Source organism: Zeugodacus cucurbitae, chromosome 2, assembly GCF_028554725.1.
Source record: "Zeugodacus cucurbitae isolate PBARC_wt_2022May chromosome 2, idZeuCucr1.2, whole genome shotgun sequence".
Taxonomy (NCBI): domain Eukaryota; kingdom Metazoa; phylum Arthropoda; class Insecta; order Diptera; family Tephritidae; genus Zeugodacus; species Zeugodacus cucurbitae.
The window spans coordinates 41,212,778-41,229,912 of record NC_071667.1 but is presented as its reverse complement, the minus strand read 5'-3'; the positions used below and the strand labels follow the sequence as shown (position 1 = coordinate 41,229,912).

Sequence of the window (17,135 nt, the reverse complement as noted above, 5' to 3'; positions counted from 1 at the left end):
TGTGGCAAGATGGCACTGAATGGGATGAACAGGTAAAACCTATACACTTAACAAAATGGGTTCAATTTGCTAACAATTTACACACCATATCAGAAATTCGAATCTCTCGATGGGTAAACTTCACCCCTGACATTAATGTAGAATTACACGGTTTCTGTGACGCCTCTGAAAAGGCAAATTGCGCAACGGTCTACGTACGAACTCAGTACGAAAGCAAAATCCCTTCACATATTTTGTTAGCCAAAGCCACAGTTGCACCTTTGAAGACACTAAGCCTGCCACGGCTCGAACGGAATGGTGCTCTTCTGTTAGCAAAATTAATTTCAATAGTTCAAACCCATCTCAAATTAAACGATCACAAAATGTATCTTTGGTCAGACTCAGAAATAGTTCTAGCATGGTTAGAAAAAACACCCTATACTTGGAAGACGTATGTCTCTATCTCAAATATTAGACTTAGTTGGCCCAGCAAAATGGCAACATGTTGCAAGTGCAGATAACCCAGCGGATCTCGGCACAAGAGGTTGCAAACCACTTCACCTCACCAGCACTACACTCTGGTGGAACGGTCCTACTTGGCTAACAGAATCACAAGAATTCTGGCCAAAATCTCTTGCTCGGAATATAATTCCGCCGGCAAGTCGGAAAATTGAAAATTTTCATATCACTCCCGAAGAGGATGATATTCTCCACCGATTTTCATCATTACTATCATCCTCGAGCACTAAGGGTAGTCGCTTAAATCCATAAATTTATCCAAAGGATTAAACAAAAAATTAAGGGAATATCAAGTGATCACTGCGCACAACTAACTCATTCCGACTTGCAACATGCCAAGGTCAGTCTTATCTTATATACCCAAACTCGCTATTTCAGTAGAGAGAAATCAAAGCTAGTTGAAAAACGACCTCTCGAAAAGGGAAGTTCACTTCTCGTCCTTAACCCATTCCTGGACGCTAATGGATTAATAAGATCAAATGGAAGACTAGCAAACTCCAGCCTTAATTATAATGAACGACACCCCATTATTATTCCAGAGAAATCCCGTTTTACCCATTTATTTCTGATATATCCATCAGCTTACACTGTATGGTGAGCATCGCTTGATGCAACAAATGGTCCGGCAAGAATTTTGAATACCGCGACTTAAGCCACATATAAAAAAAAACCATCTTCATGTGTAAACAGTGTACAATATACAAACACAAGATGCGTACGCAGATCATGGCAGCTTTACCACTTGAACGCTGCAATTATGCTCTACCCTTTACCATCACTGGGGTTGATTTTGCTGGACCTTTCCAGATAAAGGCCTCGATGTTAAGGTCTTCCTCATTTAGAAAAGGGTATGTGGCTGTCTTTGTATGTTTTACGACAAAGGCAGTACACCTAGAGCTATGTTCGGATCTGACTACTGCAGCTTTTCTCGCAGCATTTGCACGATTTGTTGGACGACGCGGATTTCCTTTAAAATTTATGAGCGACAATGGAAAAAACTTTGTCGCAGCTCAAAGAGCCACGGAAAGGCAGTTTTTACAATTCAGCCAAGAAGTAGCCCCTAAAATTGTCAAAAAATATGCATCCCAAGGGATCGATTGGCAATTCATACCACCATGTTCATCACACATGGGCGGACTCTGGGAATCAGCAGTAAAAAGCTTCAAGTCCTATTTAAAGAAAACGGCAGGTAACCATAAGTTCAATTATGAGGAGTTTACCACATTACTCGCTCGTATCGAAGCCGTACTAAACTCTAGACCTATCTCACCACTCTCGCAAGATCCTTCCGACTTTACAGCCTTAACCCCAGGGCATTTTCTCAAAGGAGCACCCATTCGGGCCATACCTGAGCCAGGCGTGGAGTCGCTATCCTTATTAAACAGATGGGAACGAATTAAAATTCTCCATCATGATTTCAGCCGTCAATGGAAGGAAGACTATATAAAGGACCTCCACAAGAGATATCGGTGGAAAGTTCAAGGGAAAGAACCAAAGCTTGGAGATTGTGTCCTTATACAAGACGATTGTCTCCCACCTTCGGAATGGCGACTTGGACGCATAAAGCAGCTTCACTATGGCTCCGACGGTCATATTCGAGTAGTTGATCTTAGCACCCAAACCGGACCGCTAACCAGACCGCTTGTCAAATTATGCTTTCTGCCAACCGCTGAAGAAAAAGAAATGTAAATATAATTGAAAACCGAATGTTAATTTATAAATCGCTAAAACAGATAAACCGCTTGAAACCGAAAACTCGAAAATCTGAAAACGCCACAAAAACCTAACATAAATGTCCGATAAGAAATAACAATCTATGCATGCCACATAACGTGGCACTCATGCCGCGCCAATTGTCCCGCGTAACGACACGCCAGCAACACCCATATTACCGGCGGAACCACAGCGCATTCGATGCCCATTGTGTCGCCGCCCGCATCGGCTATCGCACTGTGGCATATACAAGGGCATGCCACCTATGCAACGCCAGCAGGTTGCACAGGCACACGGATACTGCCTGAATTTCCTGAGAACTGCTCACGCAACGCAGGAGTGCCCGTCCAACAATCGTTGCCAAATCTGCGTGCGTTCGCTCGGGCTGGACGATAAGCGGCTCCTCGCACCAGTGGTAACATAGGACGTTCTCAAAGAGCGCCTCTGATACAATACCGCCGGCGCGGACCCCCTTCTTTAGAACCCCGTCCCTGGCAGCACCATGCCACATCAACACGGCGTCATCAGCCTAGGCCGCAATCCCGCCGGTCCACAGGCCTAAGCAGCGTTGTAGCCACGCTACAGCAGCTACAGCGCCTTCTAGGCTAAATATTCGCCTAGGGGGGCCGGGATGCCTAAATGAGTCTGAACGTACAGTCAAATCACTTCACCACACTGAAACACACCAATCACCACGTAATCAAAAGCACCACACTGATACGCTACATCCACCTCATCACGAGAGAGAACACCACACATACATAACATCAGAGAACTGCATGAGTGCCTAATTTCAGTACTTAGAGTAAACTTGCTTCAAAAGCGATGGCGGTGTCCACTCACACTCATAGACATGCATTGTGATCTAACATCTACTCAAAGAACTATGAGTGGAGAAGCTACTGAGCCAGTCGCATACTTGCTATTGCATATAAATTGTATTTGTTTTACACATTCTTCTTTTTGATTTTCACTGACAAGTGGTGATCATACTCAAGACCAGCAAAGGAAAAAGCAAGACACACTCATCACCAGTTGCGCGTGTACTTGAGTGTTTATTATTGTATTGTTGTTCGTGTATTCTTTTTTTGTCGAGCGTTAGTTTTTTGTGCGTTGCTTATTAAGAACTGCAAACTTTTTTGTTGTTTTATGTATGCTGACGCAATATAAATTATATGTTATTAATTATGAAATATTTATATTCCTTTTCAATATAGTCAAAGTTTGCTTTTGGAAAAAAGCGGTTATTATTTCTTGTCCATGCATATACACACTAATTATTGTTTTGTTGATCATTTGAACTTCAGCTGTTTCTTACAGGAGTTTAGCACATGGATGACGGCGTCTTCGGCTGCTCGATCTGCCACTCGTGTAAATCACATACAAAACACACAAAACGAGCGTGCAAAAAACAACAAAGTATTAAATGAACTCAATACTCAGAGAGTTGCTAAAATTTGAGAATGTCATTTACTCAAACCGCTTTTTTTGTGTTGTCGCTCAGCTTAAGTAATAACATGAATAAGCAGAAGAGAGTTAAGTGTTTTTTAACCGCTTTGAGCTAAGTGGAAAAATTCTGTGAGTGTTAAAACCACCGCGACATATTTGGCTAAGTGTTTTTGATACACAAGTATGAGAAATATGCGAGTAAGCACGCGGTGTATTTTGAGTGGCGGTGCACTTCTGCAGGTCTCTGATCAACATGATGACACCACCCAGCATACAAAGTTCAACGAAAGGGAACGAGAAAGGATCTCGCGCCACCTTTTGTCGATATCAGCCGATCGTTCAGCACGTCCGTTTTCGCAGCATCTCCGTTCTCGCAGCATCCCGGTTTTCTTATCTTTTATTTACATTTTATATACCAACATTTAAAACAAACAATTGTCATTACATTTTTCATCAAACATATTGTATATTATATACATATATCCTTTCATTTCTATCAAATCACCGAATTTTATTATTAAATATATTTTTTATAGCGATTCTGAATTAAGTGCGTCTTCTCTTTTAAAATAAGAATCGAAAGTGAACACTACGGTGAGTAATTGTACAGGTAGGAATAACAACTTGAACGAACGCACATGGAGTACCAACTTGTGTTGTCCAAAAACGTCAACTGTGTTTTGTTAATATACCTTCGATTGGTTCCATGGCTGTTTCCCACAATAAGAGGAACACACATAGACTATAATATCATTTGTGAAGTCGGGAAAACGCCAGAATTGCATATAAGACTCGAAAACAAAGCGGTGTGAACATACTGCAAACATATATACATACATGGTTTTTTTTATTATTAAATCCTATAATTCGCGTGAATATTCAAAAAAGTGCTACCCAAGCAATTTTAGTATCGATATCGCATAGCGGGGCATAGGAAAGTGTTCAAGGATTATGAACGGCCCAACCGTTTAGCAATAAACCAGAGAAGGATTACAGCGTTTCTACTGTAGGTGAGCCTTACAATTTCGCTGCAGTCAGGTACTCTTACTACTCTAATTGTGAAATAGCTCGAAGTCAGTGAGTATAACCGCATCCTATCAAAGTGAAATTTTTCTACTCTCGCAACAAAAGTTGCTAAGAGAGTATTATAGTTTTGTTCACATAACGGTTGTTTGTAAGTCATAAAACTAAACGAATAGATACAGGGTTATATAGATCTAAATGATCAGGATGACGAGACGAGTTGAAATCCGGATGTCTGTCTGTCCGTGCAACGGATAACTTGAGTAAAAATTGAGATATCTTGACGAAACTTGGCACACATATTCCTTGGGACCACACCCACAAAAGGGCGAAAACCGAAAACACAAAGTGTCATATTTGGATGTAATCTTTTTGGGTAAGTGGGCGTGGCCCCGCCCCCCAAATCGGTTATTTGTATATATCCCGCAAACCAACGGAGCTAAATAAACCAAACTTTCTGCAGTTGGTTCTCTTACGAACCATGAAAATAGTTGAAATCGGATAATAACCACTCCCACCTCCCATACAAAGGTTAGGTTGAAAATTACTAAAAGTGGGTTAACTCACTAACGAAAAATGTCAGAAGCACTAAATTTTACAGAAGAAATAGCAGAAGGAAGCTGCACTAAGATTTTTTTACAAAAGGAGAAATGGGAGCGGCATCGCCCACTTATGGGTCAAAACCATATCTCAGGAACCACTCGACAGATTTCAATGAAATTCGGTATATAATATTTTCTTGACATCCTGATAACATGGGCGAAATCGGTTCACAACCACGACTACTTTCCTTATAACTCAATTTTGAATTCCATCTGATTCCTTCACTTTATAATGTATACATAAGGAACCAATGAATATAGTGAAATAAAACTTTACACAAATAGTGCACATCATCTCTGGCTTCACTTGTGACAAAATTGTACAAAACGGACTATAACATTTCAAGGCCCCAGATATCGAACTTGTTGAACTCAGCGCCTAAGGGTAACTTTTATCCGAAAATATGGGTAAATCTCTCAGATAATTTAATGTAATTCAGAGGAAAGCGTTTTCTTCTAATCGGGTCGTAACATATCCTAGCCCCCATATACCTAATTAAAGGTTTTTCAAAAATACGGTGGGCTTTATTCTGCATATATGTATTGTTTAATATATGAGATATCTTAGCAAAATTAAGTGAGCGTATAGTCTTGGATATAGTGTACCTTTTTGATGAATGAAATCGGTTCAGGAATTACCGCAGCCCTCATATCTATATATAACGATTTTCGTTATTCTATTAAACTTTATGCCGAATTTATGGTTAAATTTGTGTGGTATCTTAATAAAATTTCTTCAATAAAGAGTATAAAATGTTCGGTTGTACCCGAACTTAGCCTTTCCTCACTTGTTTAAAATTAATTATTGAAACTTGTTCCACACAATAGATTTTGTGAAAATTTTTTTATAAATTTACATAAACAAAATTACATTTACAATAATGAAATATTTATAAAAGTACTTTCTTTATATATTTCCAGTTAGTTTCAGCTTGCCAGCTGGCTACTCTACAACAATTTGAACCTTATGAAACTATTTACAATGAAGACAAGGGACTAGAAACATTTGTTTATTTTGTTTTAAGCGGCACCTGTATTGTTCTACAATGTTTAGAAATGAAAGTTCATACATATTCGTCATACAGGAGATTTACAAAGCGAAAGTGGAAAAACTTCGAACTTGTTGATATTGTCAAGAGTGAAGAAATATTCAAAAATTTAAGCCTTGCAGAAATTAGAAGCCATATGCGCGTAAAATCCATATTTTCCTTAGCCACAAACGCCGCTGTAGAAGATGAATCTCAGTCAGATGATAACATTGATGTTCAACAACAAAGAAAGGTTTGAAATATACTAAATTGTACATTTATCCCTCAATCTTAGGTTTGTAAGATTGTACATAAGTAAGTACATACAAAAGCAACTTTTAAAACTGAATAAATTGCGATAAGAATGCAATACAATGATGGAAAAGCCGTTGACAAATAGCTAAAAACTAGGCTCATCACGTGGTTTACCTCAAATATAGGTAGGCGTGTTTGTACACTGCGTCTTTTGGCAGTTTCATGTATTCTAACAAAAGCTTTGAAGAATTGGACTTTGCAAACCCGTGAAATTTTTAATTTTACAATGTTTTCGATAAATTGTGACACGCAATTGAGGAGTATATGGGGTTTAAAAATTTCCAGGATCACAGATTACCGTATTTGCAGACCGCTGATTAAAGGTCCTGAGATAACGAGGAAAGTAGGCATATCGAAAGATCTTGTAAGTCATGTCGTGCATAAAATATTTGGTATGAGAAAGCTGTCGACACCGGATAAAAAGCGAAACTGTGTCATCATTTCACTGGAGGATAGAGAACATGGGGAATCAAAATTCAAATAATGAACTTCACCAGAGAACTTGTTTTGTACCAACAACAATTAGTATGCCTCTGTAGCAAAGCCAATTTTTATATGCTGATTCGATTCTATATTGTAAAGAAAGTGATAATAATAATTTTTATTTTTTAGAAAAAAATGGATCTTGCATCATTAGAGAAGCAGTGTACTGTTGGCAATGCTGATGAAAGTTCTGCAATGTCTTCAAAACTTGGTTCTTTGTCCTCTATAATATCTTATTCAACCATTAAAACAACTGGACGCGAACATAGTGAAGGCAGCAAAATTGAAGAAAATTATATATTTTCGGAAGAAGGATCGTCAAATTCTTATGAAAATGTTTCGAAGGGCGAATCAACCATAAATAGTTATGAAAATATCCCAATAAAGTATATAGCTGGAAAGAAATTGGTATGAAATAAAAATAAGAACGAAATATAAAAATAAATACAAATAATGTATTATTTTCTATAAAATTAATGCAGTCGGAAACCAAAATTGAGTATCATTTCATCGATGTGGGAACGATTAGCAGAGGTGGTATTTTCGGACTTGGTGAGGCAATGGACCATCGTATTTTAATAGCCGAAAATATGGTACAGTGCCTAGTGCTACCGAGATATTGGCTATTTCAACATGAACAAAACCCAGCTAATATATGGCAAAGGAAAAGAATGCAATTAGATTTTACCTTACCATCCCGAGAAGCTCTTTTCAATTTGTTTATAAATTCACGCAAATGGCAAACATTTAAAAAAGGAATTGTGTCTTCATTTACAACGGCTGCATCGAAAGTACAAGATATTCCAATAATGGGCCGTATTATGTTGTGCGACCAATAGAATATTCTAAATTGTATTTTAATAATAATCCGATTTTTATCTGTAACGTAATCCACATAAATATTTGACATCTGCGACGCATTCAAACAATATATAACAGATATAAGCAATTATGAGTACAAATTCATATCAAGGAATAAAAACATAAATAAATATTAACAAATTGAATTCAGTCTAAATAATTTCAAATGAAAGCGATTAAAAAAACACGTGCGATGCAAACGAAAAGTAAATAACAACCTCAAATGAGAGACCCAATTTTAATGACGACCACTGCAATCGTATTAAGAACAATGACTTAAAGAGCAGAGACATCGGCCCGTCCAAGAAATGCGATGGACGGGAGAAGAGCTGAGGCGAGTAAGTCTTTGTGGCATTTACTACAGCCGCTAAATGAAGGAGTGCAAATTCGATGTGGGATTGTGGTAGGAAAGGGATTCAGTCGTCGAGTCCTGCCATTTACACCGGTGGATGTATGACTACCAACAATCCGCATCAAAATGAAGTTCTTCATCTCCGTCATATCGCTGATTTGCGCCCATGCCGCGAAGGAAGAGAAGGACGATATGAACAAAGATGTCTTTTATGAGCGATTTCGTTATAGATGGACGACATGTGTTTTTGACGTGCGTGCGCTGCGAGGCCCATACATCGATACGAAACACCACCATGTAGCAGCAAAGATACGGAGCTCCCTCTATACAGTGTATAGAGCGCCCGTAAACAAACACAAGGAAATTTCGACATCGAGAAGCTGCAATCACAACAGGCAGCCGAACGGTTTTCTACAAGACTTGCATTTCTGCTCTCCGAGAGCACTCGTCAGCATCTCAATATAAGGGAATTGTGTACATCTGATGAAGATTGTCGTGCAACGTTAAGACCGACTACAATACGAGCGGGATGGGATTGATACTGTGACTTGAAGAGGGAAGTGAGACGCATTTGCAGACCAAAAAGGAAAGATACTGAAATGCGTTAGTATGAAAATCTTGACTAGCTGACCGACAGGGGTAATGCTCAAAAATTCTACGAAAAGATGCGGCTACTAACAGAAGGTTTCAAAGCCGGAGCATACTTATGTAGGATACTCAGAAGTGAGAAGGACGATCTAGGGGTAAATCCCCAGTGTATACTGAATATGTGAAGGGAACACTTATGCAGCCTGCTGTATGGCAGCGAATGTATATATAACGTCAGGAGATGGCGATGACTTTGGAACAGATGTTCTATTGTCCGACTATGAAGAAGTCCGAATAGAAATTACCCGCCTGAAGAAATTATTAAATGTTTATTTATTTGTGCTGCTCTTGATATAATAGATAATGATAATAGAGATGACGAAGTTGCTACTAAACAAGGATTGCGATGCTATAAAAACAAATTAATTAGGTAAATAAAAATGATAGTTATAAATTGAACGAAAATGCCTGGCGTCGTTTTTGGAGTTTTCTTTTGGCTCTAATGACAATGATGTTTTCTCATTCGTACTCATTTAATAATAAGAAGAAATGTTGGGAAAGCTCGTATTAAGTTCAAAAAAAAAATGACATCACAGAAAAATGGTTAAATGCATTGAAACCGATGGGACCGATGTTGTGTTATGATTACAACAATATATCGCTCATTTACATGAATAGTGTCATAACTCAAAAACACTTCTTTTGAGTTGTGTATGCAGAAATGCGCGCAATGTGAATGTGCCGTTATTACACTTGTTATGTTGCATTAGTTTTTAACCACAATAACGACACTTCTCAGTTGTGCCAGAATTAGTTATATTTTTTTACGAAATAACGACATATTTTGTGTTCCAACACATATTGTGAAAAGGTGAATTTGTTTTTTTTTCAGAAAGAACGACACATTTTGTTTAACAACAATATTGCTGAAAAATTAGTTAAATTTTTTTACTCTTGCAACAAAAGTTGCTAAGAGAGTATTATAGTTTTGTTCACATAACGGTTGTTTGTAAGTCATAAAACTAAACGAGTTAGATATAGGGTGAAATGAAACATCGATGGTTCGATGTATCGATGTTTCTTCAAAACCCATCGAAATCAAAAACATCGGCCATTAAAACATCGATACATCGATATGCAGAAGCATAAATAAATAAAATGTAGTACGTCTTAAGTTGATACATTTTATTTCACTTAGCATTATATGTCTGTTAAAGTTTTTTCTCAATAAATAACAGAATTTCAAAACAACGACATGGAAAGTTTTTTCACTGTCATTTCTTTTCGATTTTACTTCTGCGTGATAGTTGCCCTGGGTTTAGAAAACGGTCGGCACTGAAGTGGTCCCAATGTGTAAATATTAATAAGCCTATTTATACAACTCCGGAAACATAGTATTCTTGTCAACCCAAACTCTATTGGCTTCTGATTGGTAGGGGTTACAGCCGAGATACACTTTCTCTTCAACCTTCCGTCCCTGTAATTGTAGATAAATTTGACAGCTTACATTTCACCTTTAGGTGGACCAAATGTGTATTCTGTTTCAAAATATCAAACGAGTATTCTGTTTCACACTCATCCGAAGATTCTGTTGTATCAGCGCGATTCTTTGAATTTTTTATGAAACAAAAAAAAAGTGTTTCTTTTAGCCATAGCATCTTTAAAATGCAGTAATTTGAATGTCTGATCTAACGCAGTAGCGTACGCCATAATTAAATTGTATAAATAAATCATAAAAGTAACCGCAGTATTGTCCAAACGTACATTCCTTTAACGAATTCTCCGTATTTTACCAAAATCTAATTCCAATGTAATATCCAAATAGAGGGTTTCGAGTTAATATGGCTAACATCGATGCTTTTTGACGAAAACAAATTCATGAACCGATTTCACTCGTTTTCACCACCAATTTACAATATATCGAAGACTATACCCCCACTTAATTTTATATTATCTATAATTAGGTATATGGGATCTGGGGAAGTTATGACCCGATTTTAACCACTTTTGGTACATAGACAAACTGTAATAAGAAAAAAATCAGAGGGAATGAATTTCATTAAAATATCTGAGAGATTTACCTATATTTTCGGTGAAAAATTATGCTTAGGCACCAAGTTCTTCATGTTCGATATCAGGGGCCTTGTCCGATTTTGACCATTTTCCACAAGTGATGTCACAGCTCAAATACAGTATTTGTATTGTGTAAAGTTTTATTCCGATATCTTCATTGGTTCTTATTGTATATATTATAAAGTGACCGAATCAGGAGAATTCAAAATTGAGTTATATGGGAAGGAGGCGTGGTCGTGAACCGATTTCGCCCATATTCCACCCGTGTCATCAGGGTGTCAAGAAAGTGTTATATACCGAATTTCATTGAAATCGGTCGAGTAGTTCTTGAGATATGATTTTTGACCCATAAGTGGGCGACGCCACGCCCATTTTTCATTTTGTAAAAAAAACTGAGTGCAGCTTCTTTCTGATATTTCTTATATAAAATTTAGTGTTTCAGACGTTTTTCGTTAGTGAGTTAACGCACTTTTAGTCATTTTCAACCTAACCTTTGTAAGGGAGGTTGGCGTGGTTATTAACTCATTTCTTTCATTTTTGGACTGTATAAGAAAATGGCTAAAAGAAACGACTGCAGAAAGTTTGGTTTATATAGCTTTATTGGTTTGCGAGTTATATACAAAAAACCGTCTGACCGTGCAACGGGTAACTTGAGTAAAAATTGAGATATCTTAACGAAGCTTGGAACACGTATTCCTTGACACCCTGAGGAGGTTGCTTTCGAAGATGGGCAAAATCGGAACATTGTCACGCCCACAAAATGGTGAAAACCAAAAACTTTTAAAGTGTCATAACTAAGCCATAAATAAAGTTATAAAAGTAAAATTTGGAGTAAAGGCTTGCACTACGACGGGCATATCTGGATGTAATTTTTTTGGGGTACGGTTCACAATCACGATTGCTTTTCTTATAACTTAATTTTGAATTCTATCTGAATCCTTCACTTTATAATGTAGATAGCGGCATAAAACTTTACACAAATAGTGCATGTCATCTCTGGCATCACTTGTGAAAGAATTGTCCAAAAGAAACTATAACTTTTCAAGGCCCCAGATATCGAACATGTTGAATTCAGCACCTAAGGGTAAATTTTAACCGAAGATATGGATAATGAAATTTAGATAATTGAATGTAACTCAGATAATTTAATTTAATTCAGAGGAAATGGTTTTATTCTAATAGAGTTTCTCTGTTCCAAAAATTATTAAAATCGTGTCATAACATATCCTAGCACCCATATACCTAACTATAGGTTTTTCAAAAATACGGTGGGCTTTAGTGCGCATATGTGTATTGGTTAATATGTGAGATATCTTAGCAAAATTAAGTGAGCGTGTAGTATTGGATATTGTGTACATTACTGGTGAAAATTAATGAAATCTTCTTCTTCTTCTTGACTGGCGTAGACACCGCTTACGCGGTTATAGCCGAGTCCAAAACAGCGCGCCACGTATCCCTCCTTCTGGCAGTTTGGCGCCAATTGGTTATACCAAGCGAAGCCAGGTCCCTCTCCACCTGGTCCTTCCATCGGAGTGGAGGTCTCCCTCTTCCTCGGCTTCCACCAGCGGATACTGCATCGAATACTTTCAGAGCTGGAGCACTTTCATCCATTCGAACAACATGACCTAGCCAGCATAGCCGCTGTTTTTTTATTCGCTGGACTATGTCTATGTCGAAAGAATAACACATCGTCTGCGGTATTCGCCTTTGCCAATGTTTAAGGGACCATACATCTTCCGCAAAACCTTTCTCTCGAAAACTCCTAGTGCGTCTCATCGGATGTTGACATCGTCCACGCTTCTGAACCGTAAAGTAGGACGGGAATGATGAGAAACTTGTAGAGTTTCGTTTTTGTTCGTCGATAGAGGACTTTACTTTTCAATTGCCTACTTAGTCCATAGTAGCACCTGTTGGCAAGAGTGATTCTGCGTTGGATTTCCAGGCTGACATTGTTATTGCTGTTAATGCTGGTTCCCAGGTAGACGAAATTATCTACAACTTGACGTGAGGCCAAGACGTGAATGCGCTGACTGTTTGTTTGATGACAGGAGATATTTCGTCCTGTCCTCGTTCACCACCAGACCCAGACGCTTCGCTTCTTTAACCAGTCTGGAAAAAGCAGAACTAACGGCGCGGGTGTTGTTTCCAATGATATCGATATCATCGGCGTACGCCAGAAGCTGTACGCTCTTATAGAAGATTGTACCTTCTCTATTTAGCTCTGCAGCTCCTATTATTTTCTCCAACATCAGGTTAAAGTAATCACACGAGAGTGAGTCACCTTGTCTGAAACCTCGTCTGGTATCGAACGGCTCGGAGAGGTCCTTCCCGATCCTGACGGAGCTTTTGGTGTTGCTCAACGTCAGCTTACACAGCCGTATTAGTTTTGCGGGGATACCAAATTCAGACATCGCGGCATAAAGGCAGCTCCTTTTCGTGCTGTCGAAAGCAGCTTTAAAGTCGACAAAGAGATGGTGTGTGTCGATCCTATTTTCACGGGTCTTCTCCAAAATTTGGCGCATGGTGAATATCTGGTCAGTTGTTGATCTTCCAGGTCTAAAGCCACACTGATAAGGTCCAATCAGTTTGTTGACGGTGAGCTTTAGTCTTTCACACAATACGCTCGACAGAGCCTTATACGCGATGTTGAGGAGTTTGGCGCAAATTGTGGGGTCTCCCTTTTTGTGTATTGGGCAGAGTACACTGAGATTCCAATCGTCAGGCATGCTTTCTTCCGACCATATTCTGCAAAGAAGCTGATGCAAGCACCTTATCAGCTCTTCTCCGCCGTATTTGAATAGCTCGGCCGGTAATCCATCGGCCCCCGCCGCCTTATTGTTCTTCAAGCGGGTAATTGCTATTCGAATTTCTTCACGGTCGGGCAATGGAACATCTGCTCCATCGTCGTCGATTGGGGAATCGGGTTCGCCATCTCCTTGTGTTGTACTTTCACTGCCATTCAGCAGGCTGGAGAAGTGTTCCCTCCACAAACTCAGTCCAGCTTGTCAGGCTCTTCATACTCACGCATTTCGGCCTATTTCTTTTTCTGTCTGCAAATGCGTCGAAATGTGCAAGTCGAGTAGAAAATCGTTCGGCTGGCGGTTGTGATTGCAGCTTCTCGATGTCGAACCTTCCTTGTGTTTGTTGACGTGTGCGCTTTTCTACACAGAGGCGGGTGCGTATCTTAGCTGCTACAAGCCGAGTCGATGTTGGGACCACGAAGCGTACGCACATCAAAAACACTGGAGACATGTCGTCCATCTATCACAACATGATCGATCTGGTTGCGAGTGATTCGATCCGGGTACAGCCAAGTAGCTTGATGGATTTTCTTACGCTGGAATCTAGTACTACAGACGACCATATTTCGGGCCCAGGCAAGGTCGATCAACCTCAGACCGTTTGGTGATGTTTCGTCATGGAGGCTGAATTTTCCGACTGTTGTGCCAAAGACACCTTCTTTACCCACCCTAGCGTTGAAATCGCCAAGCACGATTTTGACATCGTGGCGGGGGAAGCGCTCATAGGTACGTTCTAGGTGCTCATAGAAGATATCCTTGATCACTTCGTTCTTCTCTTCCGTCGGGGCGTGGGCGCAAATCAGCGATATGTTGAAGAACCTCGCTTTGATGCGGATTGTGGCTAGACGTTCATCCACCGGAGTGAATGCCAGGACTCGACGACGGAGTCTCTCTCCCACCACGAATCCCACACCGAATTTGCGCTCCTTTATATGGCCGCTGTAGTAGATGTCACAAGGACCCACCTTCTTTCGTCCATCGTATTTCTTGGATTGCGGTGATGTCAGCCTACGTAAAGTTGCCGCTTTTATTTAGGGATGGCGCATCGACGTTAACGCTGAGCGTTAAAAAACGTTCGCCAACGCTTTTATTTAGGGAAGGCAGTAAGAAATACCAATGTGAATCATAATCTACATAGATATTTTTGTATTATATGTATGTATGTGATTGGCGTTGAACCGTTTAGCCGAATTGATGAGAGCGCGGCACTCCTCTCTTTCACTTGCAGTTCGTCGACAGTTAGAGATTCCAAGTGTAATCAGGTCGCTCTTAACTTGGTCCCTCCAACGGAGCGGAGGCCTTCCCCTACCTTGGCTTCCTCCGGCGAGTACTGCATCGAACACCACTCGGACAACATGACCTAGCCAACGTAGCCGCTGTCTTTTTATTCGCTGAACTACATATGTCCATGTCATCGTATAACTCATACAGCTCATCGTTCCATCGTCTACGGTATTCACCGTTGCCAATGTTCTGAGGACCATAAATCTTTTTTTTTCAACATACATTTATTTAGTGAATCTGCTCTTTAAAGCTTAACAATAAGTTATAAAATCTTAAATCTAATTAAAACTAGACAAGCTCAACCAGGTGATTGATTTGTTTTGGTGAAACGTTGCTCTTTAGTATGCAGGCAAATTTCTTCTTTTTAGACGTGATTGTAATCACAGGATTGTACTAAAGCATTAGCCAATGGGTTTGGGTGATCACGGAGTTTAGATATATATTTCAATCTGCTGTCCTCTACTTCTTTCTTTACTATAGGGATACCAAGATCTTTATGGATATTATCATTGCGCATGTACCATGGTGAGCACGTGATTGTTCTAAGCATTTTCGATTGGAGCCTTTGTATTATATCGATATTAGTTGCACAGGTCGTACCCCAGAGTTGAATGCCGTACATCCAAATCAGCTTTATGACCGCATTGTATAAAAGCACTTTGTTGTCTAGGCTAAGTTTAGAGTTTTTATTTATAAGCTAAATTTGCAGGTCTTATCTTCATGCAAGTTATTTTACTAGATATATGTTTTTTCCACGTAAGCCTTCTATCTAGGTGAATACCAAGATAGGTAACTTCATTCGTTTGGGACACCAAAATATTGTTCAATTTTACTGGCGGACACATTTTTGGTCTTAGAAAAAATGTAACGTGCTTACAGTTTTGTTCATTCACATTTATGCGCCAGTTGGCTAGCCATTCTTCGACAGATCTTAAGTGCTCCGCTAATATTCTTGATGCTATAATGTGGCATTTGTTACGGTTCACTAAACTGTGTCATCCGCGAAAGTTGATGTCAAAACATTATTAGCTGTTGGAAGATCAGCAGTATATATGATGTACAGAGTTGGCCCTAAAACACTGCCTTGTGGTACATCAGCCCTTATTTGTCGTTCATCAGATATGAAGTCTCCTACTTTAACGATAAATTGTCTATCATTTAAATAAGACTCCAATATTTTATACAATTCTAAAGGTAGAATGTTTTTAATCTTATATAAAAGCCCTTCATGCCACACCTTACCAAATGCCTGCGCAACGTCTAGAAATATAGCTGAACAGTACTCTCTGTGCTCAAATACTTTTCTTATTTCGTTAGTTATTCTATTTACTTGCTCTACTGTGGTATGTTTTGCACGAAACCCGAATTGGTGCGCTGGTATTACATTATTTTCGTGGAAGAAAGGAGACATCTTTGATAGTAACACCTTTTCAAATATTTTAGAAATACAGGGTAGAAGACTGATTGGTCTGTATGGAGACGGCTGTGTCAGGTCTTTCCCAGGTTTATCTATAAGGATAATCTGCGACTTTTTCCATGAAATCGGATAGTATCCAAAACTAAAAATCGCATTAAAGAGCAAAGAGGGCACCTCTACAGCAATATTTGGTAACTCTATTAGCATTTTTGAGGTGATATTATCATGCCCTTGCGATTTTTTTTGATTTCGTTCTTTTATGATGCAATTAATTTCAAAAGGTGAAGTCTTAAAAGACTCGAGCGACATTTGCTGTGGTAAGATTGACAACTTAAAGTTGTTCTTTGGGCAATTAGGTTGAAATACCTTTTCCAGGTGATTTGCGAAACAATAAGCCTTTTCCTCGTCACTTCGGGCCCAATTCCCACCCAAGTCTCGTATAGGCATGTTGGAGTCGACTGGAGGCTTCATGGACTTTTGGCTTTCCACAAGGAATTTTGCTTTCCTGAATTTGGACATAGCTTCTTCATATACATTTCATTGTTGAATTCTTCCTCGCGTTTAAGCGCTTTCTTTAATTTTCGTACAGCAGATTTCAATTGAAGCTGAGTGGAAGGGGAGCGATTTATCTGCCATTCTCGTCTAGCA

At 39.2% G+C, this 17,135-nt stretch overlaps 1 protein-coding gene across 5 annotated transcripts in view; it reads left to right on the top strand.

The window, feature by feature from the left end:
• The window catches only part of LOC105220438 (uncharacterized), a 151,459-nt gene that overhangs the window by 23,890 nt on the left and 110,434 nt on the right, over nt 1–17,135 (top strand). For all 5 annotated transcript variants that reach the window (XM_054225986.1, XM_054225973.1, XM_054225978.1 and 2 more), the window contains one exon: nt 6,207–6,566. In XM_054225986.1, coding sequence (XP_054081961.1) covers nt 6,207–6,566 — 360 coding nt within the window. The remainder of the gene's footprint in view (nt 1–6,206; nt 6,567–17,135) is intronic.